Source organism: Adiantum capillus-veneris, chromosome 9 (genome assembly GCF_014529385.1).
Source record: "Adiantum capillus-veneris isolate H3 chromosome 9, ASM1452938v2, whole genome shotgun sequence".
NCBI classification, from domain to species: Eukaryota; Viridiplantae; Streptophyta; class Polypodiopsida; order Polypodiales; family Pteridaceae; genus Adiantum; species Adiantum capillus-veneris.
The window spans coordinates 136,306,595-136,317,097 of record NC_140939.1 but is presented as its reverse complement, the minus strand read 5'-3'; the positions used below and the strand labels follow the sequence as shown (position 1 = coordinate 136,317,097).

The window sequence follows — 10,503 nt, the reverse complement described above, 5'->3', positions numbered from 1 at the left end:
CACTCTATCTTTACTTATAATCTTTTTGGCAAAGATGTTGTTCATCAATGTTAAACCTGGCTTTTTTCACTTCAAAAAAAGTTGTTCTTGACTTTGTTATGTACAAAACACTAGAATGATACCTCATTCTCATTCTCACTACGATGTACAAAAATGAATTAAAAGCTAAATTGTTTTTGTGCTATATCATTGTCCTTTGTGTAAAGCTAGAGATGTCTCTCCTTCATGCGTGTGTACGATGTTCGAGTTGCAAGCAATTGAAGCTCCAAGACAACCTTTTCAGCAATCCCTTAGTATCCTGCTTGGGCAAAATCATTATTCAAATAGTCACATGCTAAAGAAGAAATTATAGAAGATTTGGCTATTTTTTTCACATTTTAAAACTGGTTTGGCCAAATTTTAAGGCGCAATATTTTCTTTAACTCACAGAAATACTGCTGCAATGACAAGGTAAGGTCCTCTGTTGGTTGCCATTCAAGACAAACGTTTGCTTGTCATCTATAGATGATCCCTTGCACCAACAACTCGTCGTTCCATGCCTGAGGCAAGCTTGGAGAGAGAGAGAGAGAGAGAGAGAGAGAGAGAGAGACTTGGAAGGTTGTTCAAGGAGCTGTCAAATTGGAGAGAGAGAGAGAGAGAGAGAGAGAGACTTGGAAGGTTGTTCAAGGAGCTGCCAATCCAATTTGACAGCTCCAATTGCTGTGTGAGAGAGAGAGAGAGAGAGAGAGAGAGAGGCTTGTTCAAGGAGCTGCCGATCCGATTTGACATAAGCGTGGCGGGATGATGGGGATGTTGAGATGAGCAGGTAATTCGTAGCAGGCAACTTGCAAGCCGCGAGTCGACGAAGAGAGAGGCTCACGAATCTCTGTGTCAGCTCCCGTTGCATCATAACCTCCCCCGGCTAGGCTACTTGTTCAGTTCCTGGTTGTTGTCTTCTCGGACGCCCGGCTCCAGCTTGGCGCTTGGGCTCTCCCTCCATCACACACACAGCAGTAGCAGCAGTCTCGTCCCTCCCCCCCCCCCTCTCCCCTTCTTTTTCTGCCTCTTCATCTCCCGCTGCCTGGAGCGCCCCGTCGATTTCCAGCTCCGCCCCAGGTGCGCCTGAATCATTTGGAAGGTCAGAACATTTTTATTTCTCTTAACTACTAGCCTAGCAGCTCTGGCTCCGTCAAGGATCCACAGCAGGCTGCCCAACAAGTCTGCATGGCAACCCATACTCTGCCGAGGCATCAGAAAAATGCAGAGCCTGGCGCTGAGCTTGCAGCGTATCCGCTCTCTTGGCAGTGATGATGGTGGAGACCATGATATCAAGCACGATGATGATGAAGGGGTCAATCGTCTCCATGGCTTTGTGAGAGCGGACATGTATAAGGATGCCCTCCGTGGAACTGTGCGTCCTTATCAGCAACACGTCTTCCTTTGCTTTGGAGATCCTGGCAACTGGCCGCCCATCATTGAAACCTCCTCATCGCCCACTCTCGACCTTCCTCGCCTCCTTGCAGCCTCTCTCAAAGCCAACAAAGACCGCCTGCCCAAAAAGGTACCACCATTCACACCTGAACATCAGTACGAGCGCTCACATGATTACTTATGGCCCTGATGACTGCATCTGTATAGACACTGTTCAATGTTTGCCAAGGGTCTGCTGGGGACATAGAAGCTTTGAAGGGAGATGTGCTTGTTTTTCCAAGCATGATCAAATTCAAGTAAGTGACGAGAGAGGCTATGCAGACATGAACATACATGCATGCTCCTAGGGTTGTACATGAATGAAACACACACACACACACACACACACACACACACACACACACACACACACACAGCCCAAATGAAACTTTGAAATCAAGTATGTGTGCAGTTGTAAGTGAACACCTGAGACAAACTTGAGCACACTTGTAAGTAGACAATACATGAGCCTCAAACAAGAGAGTTTGGCACAATCACGTTTAGATTACTGTAATAATTTTGACTGGATGGTTACAAAATTGAAAGGCACTTGCAGATTGTACATTGTTCTCATAAGTTTGCACTACATACATAAAAGACCAACACTCAAGAAAGTCCTCAAAGCAACTATGTTTAACAAGTTGGCTTTAGCATGAGGTGCATAGTTCTTGCAACTAAACGTAATTGATGATATCGTTCTCTCTCTCTTCTTAGGCTTTGCTTCTTCCTTGATGTTGCTACTACATCTTCTCTCTCTTCTGCATTGTGGCAATGCTACGTCACAGAGTGGTCACACTTTAAAATCCACTCTTAGCTCTTGGAGATGGAACCAATTCAAGAGAGCTGGAGTGATGGGTGAGTGTCTTCTGCAAAGGAGGTTCAACGAAATTATCAGCAACATTATCTAAAGTAGAACGTGAGTCAAGAGACAAGCCGAAGAGTACCATCCAATATATTCTCTGGAAAAAAATGATGTTTTATCCGTACAGGCTTCGTCCGTGCATGAAATATTGGATTTTGTGTAGAATCCAATTAGAATATAGCACCATCTCAACCAAATAGACTCACATGTAGCACTACAAGTAGCACGATACTCTGCCTTTGTAGAAGATAAGGCCATGGTGGGCCTAAGCTGCCTCTTATTGTCGCATGAATTACTCCTTTACCAAGTGTAAAGCTATAACTTTCGTCGAACATTGTGTTTTTGGATCACTGTCCCAAATTGAATCAATCTATCCTTGAAGAGTAACTCTTTGAGGTTTTCCCCTTCAAACACTTCTTTTATAATGCTTTTGGGCAGTTTTGTAAGTATATGCGCCCCCCCCCCCCCCCCCCCCCCCCCCCGGGGGAAACATGACCTTGCTTTCCACACTTCAGAAACACTTGTTATCTTTACAATAACGTTCAACCTCTCTAGGAGAAAGTTTATTTTTACCTTTGTGGCCCTTTTTTTTCGCCTTTCCTTTATTGTTGTTGTTAGCCTCGGAAGAATTTTGTCATACTGTTCTTCCCCTTTGGCTCAATTGATTCATTTGCTTCCGTTGGCTTTGAGCCCTTCTTGGTTCCTTTTTGGAAATGAATCCTTGAAGCGACCATAGTATGATGTATGACCTCCGTAATAGTTTTAGGTCTTTGTGAGTTAACATACTCGCTCATCTCCTCATATAGGTTAGCACAAAATTGTTATTTTTAATCCGCAGAGTCCATCTTTTTGTAGATTGTGGCTTTGAGATATAACTCCCAAATTTATTGACATACTTTTTGATAGAGTCATATGGCCCATCTTCAATGTTCGCCATTCTGTGAGGACTTTGTCTTTGGCATCACTTGGAAGGAATTGCTTTGTAATAGTAATCCTCAAAGCTTTCTAAGTCTTTGGAGCTTCACCTTGACTATGTAGCCTTGCCCACCATTGATGGCCTGTCTTTTGGAAATGCATAGAAACATGTCGGAGCTTTGAAGATTCTGAAAAATCTTCATCTTCAAAAGCCATGTCAAATTGTTGGATAAAGATAGTACTTTGTCAGTTACTCCGAAGGTTCCTTCATAGGTAAGAATGCTGATGTTCTTTCCTCCCTTTTTGAACTTCTTCAATTTATGTGACCTCTTCCTTGCCGCATAGCTCCTCTGTTTACCCCTTCTCTTCTCTCTCTTGGGTGGCAGGTGGCTGTCCTCCGTGTCAGAAGATGGTGATGATGACGAGGCGGAAGAAGGCGAAGGTGGTGATTGTTCTCTTCGCTTCCTCTTGCTTGGATTTCTTTCTCCCTTCTTTGAATTAGCATGGGAGGGAGTGCTTGATGATTTCCTCTTCATTTTGGGAGGAGTAGGTGACTGCTGTGATCTCCGTCTTCTTGGGGCAACATCAATAGGTGGAGTGTCACTTTCATGTTAGACTTACACCACTTTGCTGCTTCATAGGTCTAGTGTAACAGACTTGGACACTCCAAGTCAAGAATCTACTACGACAGCACCAAATAACCACTTTAAAATAGTCCACAATTCACAATTCACAATTGATTCAACACTGGCCCAGCGGAGTTCCGTGCCTACAGATATTGGCCCCAAAGACTAGCGCCCCTTTTGGTATTTCTTTTTGTATTAATCTGAGTTCAAAGTACAAGAGTGTGGGTAGGCGCTCACACTCAGACTCTGCGTCCAGATGCTTTGAGTTGTGAGAGGCCAGCCCGTTAATTTAAAGGTTACATGGGATGCCAAAAGCAGAGCCCCCAAAAGCTGAAAATCAAAAGCTTCCTGAAAATAAAGTTGAAGATTTCTCTCTCTCTCTCTCTCTCTCTCTCTCTCTCTCTCTCTCTCTCTCTCTCTCTCTCTCTCGCTTAATAAAAATAAAGCAAAGAGGCTTTCTCTCTCTTGCTTAATAAGGCAAAGAGGCTTTCTCTCAATTGTGTAGAAATCAGCAACCAGCAAAAGCGTAGCAAAAAGCATCGCCCAAAAGCTGCCAGCAAAATCCCGCAAAGTGCGCCGCGAATCCTGGAGATTCCGTATGGCAGAGCGGTCAACCCGCTACGTCAGCAATTTAGGGTTAGGGTTTCAACAATTTAGGGTTTTTGATTTTTTGCAATTAGGGTTAGGGTTTCTTGCAAAGCGGGCAGCCACGTCATCACTTTGTGACATACCCCCCTCTTGAAAGCATTGTAATCGCCCTCGATTATGCCTGCAAAACAGACAGAAGCCATAAACTGCCTTAGCAGACACTGACTGTTAGTACCTACGTACTAGGAACACACATCTAGCACATGTACCAATCGACAGTCACATCACAGGACATCACAAGACATCACATGACATTCAACATTCATTCGGATCTTAGACCATGATTTACTATGCTAAACCAAAAGCTTCGAGGTAAAGTTTCACAATCTGAGGAGTATCTGCTAGGTCCTCCTCCTCCATTCACTTCGCATCCAATGCAGGATAGTTCTTGAATTTAACCAAGAACCGCATTCTTACTTTACCTTTATTCTTTGTGTCCTTATGTGCCAAAATCTGTTCAGGAACAAAGATCTCCTCGTTTTCTTCCACTTTGGGTTGCTCATCGGGCTCCCCATCATCAGGCACATCACCTTTGAAAGGTTTCAAGAGACTCACATGAAATGCATTGTGAATCCTCCAAGTGTCAGGCAGTTTCAGTCGGAAGGAGACATCATTGATCTTTTTGGAAATCTGGAAAGGTCCGTAGTATCTCATACTAAGCTTTGGAAAAAGCCTCTCCTTTCCCTTTTTCTTTCTCAGGCGTGCCTTCTCCAAACGTAAGAGCACCCAATCATCCTCCTTCAATTTCAAATCGCGACGATGGCGATCCGCTGCCTTTTTCTGTCTTTCCTGAGATTTTTGCAAAGCCTCGCGGACCTTGGCAAAAGCCGTGTCTAAGTTGCCGTATACTCATCAACTTCAAAAATCTTATCTTTTGTGCTTAGGAAGGGTTGAACCTTCGCATCACCTTCAACAATCTCAAATGGCGCCTTCCCCGTCGAAGAGTGTATCGTGTTGTTGTAGGCAAATTCCACCAAAGGTAGATACTTTTCCCATTGAGTCTTCTGATCCAAGATATAAGACTTCAATAAATCTAAAACCACTGAATTGGCAATCTCAGATTGCCCGTTAGTCTGCGGGTGGAAAGATGACGAGAAGTGCAACCGCATGCCAATGTTCTCCCAAATTGCCTTCCAAAACAAACTCGTAAATCTGGGGTCCCTGTCAGAGACAATTGTCTCAGGCATGCCATGTAATCTGAAAATCTGGGACACAAACAGTCTCGCTAAGTGATCTGGCTTGACTGTTTTCTTCACTGGAATGAAATGAGCCTGTTTGCTAAATTTGTCAATAATAGTCCAGATACCATCATGACCACTCTGTGTTCTCGGGAGGTCAAAAATGAAATCCATTGCAATACTTTCCCAGGGGCCGGTGGGTATGGGCAAAGGTTGTAACAATCCCTGTGCTTTATGCCTGTCAAACTTGAACCTCTGGCATACCAAGCAACTGCGCACAAAATCTTTCACATCCTTCCTGAGTCTCGGCCAAAAGAAACATCTGTCTACCCCTTTCATGGTGGTAGCAATGCCGCGGTGACCTGTAAAAGGTGGACAGTGGCATTCAGTCATAACCTTTTCCCTCAACGGCTGTGTAACGCACAACATGGTTTTCCTCATCAAGTAGCCATCCTGAATGGAATATCCCGTTACCGTCTCCCCATCCCGTATCCGTGTGAAAACGTCTGCAAAATCTGGATCTGTGGAATACTGGTCGACCATATCCTCGAAGCTCCTATGATGTATCGCGGAAATAGCCAGAACCAACGGCTTCGAGACAAAGCGTCTCCCACCAAATTCTTCTGCCCCTGAACATGGACAATCTGGAAGTAAAACTGTGACAAGATGTTCGCCCATCGCATCTGCTTTTCTGATAGCTGCTTCTATGACAAGAAGTAGCGCAAACTCTGATGGTCTGTCAAGACAGTAAAATCAGCTCCGAGTAGGTAGTGCCGCCACTGAGTAAGAGCATGGATAACCGCCAAAAGCTCTTTCTCATAAATCTGTGCTGTCAATTCTGGCCGTGAGAACAATCGACTCTCGTAAGCAATGACATGGCCTTCTTGCATTAAGACCGCACCCAGACTATGACCACAAGCATCACAATATACTTCAAATGACTTCTGCAAGTCCGACAAAGTCAAAAGTGGTCCCGTAGTCAATTTCTCTTTCAAAGTTTGAAAGGCTGTCACCTCTGTGGGTCTCACGAGAAAGGGACTCCTTTCTGTGTTAAGATATGCAAAGGGGAAGCAACCTCTGCAAACTTTCGAATGAACCGCCTGTAGTACGAAGACAGTCCCAAGAAGCTTCTAACTTCATGGACATTCTTCAAATCGGGCCAATCACGGATAGTCTCTATCTTGGCCAGATCCATCTGCACTCCTGCTGTTGAGACAATGTGTCCCAAAAAGTGTATCTCTGGTAGGAAAAATTCACTTTTCTTTGCATTAATCACTAACTAACTTGTGATCTCGTAATGCCTGAAAGACCTTAAGTAGATGATCTCTATGTTCTCCCTCATTCTTGGAGAAAACAATGATATCGTCAAAGAAAGTGCCAACAAATAGCGTGTTCTCTCGAAAAATCCTGTCTATCATCTGGTTAAAGGTCGCAGGAGCATTGGTTAATCCAAAAGGCATCACCAAAAACTCAAATAACCCAAAAGTCGTCCGAAAGGCTGTCTTGTAGACATCTCCCGGCGCGATTCTGATATGATGATATTCACTCTTCAAATCAATCCTGCTAAAACACGAGGATCCCTGTAATCTGTCGAGTATATCATCGATCCTAGGAATCGGAAATCTGTTCTTGATGGTGATTTTGTTGAGAGCTCTATACTCGATGCACATTCTCCAGGATCCATCTTTCTTCAAAACCAACAACACTGGAGAGCAATATGGTGAAGTACTAGGCTGGACAAGACCCTTTTCCAAGAGGTCTTTCACTTGGTTCATAATCTCTTCATTCTGTGCTCGGCTCACACGGTAAGGTGGCCGGTTCGGTGGCGTGCTTCCAGGAATCAGATCAATGGAAAGATCTTTAGACGAGCAGGTGGTAACTCGCCTGGTAGGCCCTCTGAGAAGCAATTGGCATGAGAGTGGAGAAAATCTTGGCGTTCTTTATCAAGTTTAGACATATTTGTCCTATCCTCATCACTCAACTCTTTCATAAAGATCGAGTAAACAAACAGACTGGATTTCATTAACTTAGAAATGGCCGAAGCCGATACAATAGGGACATACTCGCCCTTAAGTTTAATATCAAGTACAATTGTTCTGCCCTTTTGTAGTCAATGTCGCTTTCCTCGCCCGATAGTCGACCACGGCGTTGTTCTTGTGGTACTAGGGAATTCCCAAGAGAACATCACAACCTTCCAAAGGCATTATGTAAAAGTCCTCATGCCCCAAATACACGTGACAATGCAACCGAAGTTTGCCAATGACAGGTGTTATGGCTACGTCCCTGCCGGGTGCCGCTAGAACTGCCTCCGCAAGTGGTCTCATCCGATTGGGAGTGATCTTGAGCCGCGCCGCCAATTCCGGTGAAGTGAAGTTTGCCTTGGCTCCTCCATCAAAGAAGATAAGGGTCTCTTGGTCTTTCACTTTGCCCCAAGCTCGGCAAAGTTCTGTACTCTCGTCCAACGTGCTGGGATCGGTACCCACGCAATCTGGAACCAGTCCTGGTTTCATCTTGCCTTTTCTTCCATGTTCCTCAGCTGCGCTCGAACTTTTAGGCTTTTCGTCGTCCTTATCGTTCTGTTATTTCTGTGCCTTTTTAGGGCACTTCGCGGAGATATGTCCAGGTTCCGCGTATCCAAAGCACTTCCCCTCCCTGATGAAGCGAGCTCTCTCCTGAGGAGTAAGCTTGGGTCGCGCATCTTTCTTTTCTGAGTTGCTCTTCTCTTTTTACTTTCATTTGTCGAAGTCTGTTCAGCTCTTTGTGTCATGATCTCATCGGTGGGGTAAGTCAGGCTGCCAGAATGGATGGCAAAACCCCCTTTCTCATGACTCATCAACTCTTGAATAGAAGCTGACTTCTGTTCCAAGCAGAGATCTCGGATCTCTGTAGGTAGACCCAAGGTAAACCGCTCAATCTGTTCCTTGAACGAGATCTTCTTAAATGAAGAGGCGGGTGGAAAAGAGCTCCAGAATCTCTCGCAATAAGCGTCCACTGTATCTTTCTTGGTCATCCGAAGATGGTTCCAAGCAGTTCGTATTCGTTCATACTCTCGAGTCAACCAAGAAGAAATAAAAAGCCTCTTGAATTTCAGCCATTTAACTGGCGCAGTCGAAGCGTGGACCACCAAGTTCGAGCATTCCCCTTAAAGTAAGAGGCAGCTCTTCAAATCTTAGAGTGCTCTGAGTAACGTCCTCCCGCGAAAGCGATGTCAAACTGCTGTACAAAAGACAAAGCCTTTGAAGCATCTCTACACCCCGAAAACGTGTCAAATTTAATTGACTGTCCACCTTCTTTAAACTCTCGGACTTTCTTGCTTTTATCTTCTAGAAAGTCATACTCGTTGGCTTTGTAAAAATTCTTCTTCTTTGCATAAAAGTTGCGGTCATCAGAGTCTGAACTGTCTGTAGACGAGTCCTCTGTAGAACTGTCACTCATTGGGCGAGATTTAGACTTCTTTGCCTTTTTCTTGCCCTTTCCGAAGCGTTGTTTCTTGCTTCGCTGTTTGCCTTTTCGGTCTTCTTCGCCTGAGTGAGATGAGCTAGAAGAACTGTCGGAAGAAGAGGAAGAAGAAGAACTGGGTACTCCTTCAAATCGAACACGCTTCTTCTGTTTCTTTTCCTTTTCAAATGTCGCGACTGATGACCCAAATAGCCCGGGAAGTCAGTGCCTTTCTTCTACTTTTTGCCGTGCTTTTTAGCTTTGTTCTGCGCGTCAAAAAGCTGAGCAATTCGTGCATCAACCACCTCTTCTAATTCCTTCTGTGAATATTTCTTGTGAGCAGAAGGTTTCTTAAGAGCGGGTTTTGGGGGTGGTGGTGCGGTTTTCTGCCACTGCGCGTGCACCTCCTGGAAAGATGTCTCGCTCATATATTTTGCAAATTTTGGGTCCTTCGCAAAATTGAGCATCATCTTTGTTGCTTCACCGATCAATTGACAACGCTCCATCTCTCGACGCTCCGCCTTAGTAGGCCGAGGCGGGCCATACTCCTTACCGGAATCTTCGTTGTGATGCCTTCCCGCATCTCCGGATGCATAGGGAGTTGACTGATCTTTGCTTGAAGCCATAGGTGCTGCGAATTTTTTTTTGGGATCGGATTTCCCGTAGAAGAGAAATCGGCCGTGCTCTGATACCACTGTAACAGACTTGGACACTCCAAGCCAAGAATCTACCGCGACAGCACCAAATAACCACTTCAAAACAGTTCACAGTTCACAATTGATTCAACACTTGCCTGACAGAGTTCCGTGCCTAAAGATATTGGCCCCAAAGACTGGCGCCCCTTTCGATATTTCTTTTTGTATTAATCTAAGTTCAAAGTACAAGAGTGCGGGCAGGCGCTCACACTCAGACTCTACGTCCAGATGCTCGGAGTTGTGAGAGGCCAGCCTGTTAATTTAAAGGTTACATGGGATGCCAAAAGCAGAGCCCCCAAAAGCTGAAAATCAAAAGCTTCCTGAAAATAAAGCAGAAGACTTCTCTCTCTCTCTCTCTCTCTCTCTCTCTCTCTCTCTCTCGCTTAATAAAAATAAAGCAAAGAGGCTTTCTCTCTCTTGCTTAATAAAGCAAAGAGGCTTTCTCTCAATTGCGTAGAAATCAGCAGCCAGCGAAAGCGTAGCAAAAAGCATCGCCAAAAAGCTGCCAGCAAAATCCCACAAAGGGCGTCGCGAATCCTGGAGATTCCGTACAGCAGAGCGGACAGCCACATGTCAGCCCGGCATGTCAGCAATTTAGGGTTAGGGTTTCAACAAATTAGGGTTTTTGATTTTTTGCAGTTAGAGTTAGGGTTTCCTGCAGAGCGGGCAGCCTCGTCATCACTTTGTGACAT

General features: G+C 44.8%; 1 protein-coding gene across 1 annotated transcript in view; it reads left to right on the top strand.

Annotated features, from left to right (window-relative positions):
- Positions 1-458: 458 nt before the first annotated feature.
- The window catches only part of LOC147451225 (altered inheritance of mitochondria protein 32-like), a 62,558-nt gene continuing 52,513 nt past the window's right edge, over positions 459-10,503 (top strand). Inside the window, exons 1-2 of the mRNA XM_086520187.1 lie at positions 459-1,540; positions 1,618-1,706. Of these exons, the coding sequence (XP_086376313.1) occupies positions 1,238-1,540; positions 1,618-1,706 (392 nt within the window). The 5' untranslated portion in view covers positions 459-1,237. The remainder of the gene's footprint in view (positions 1,541-1,617; positions 1,707-10,503) is intronic.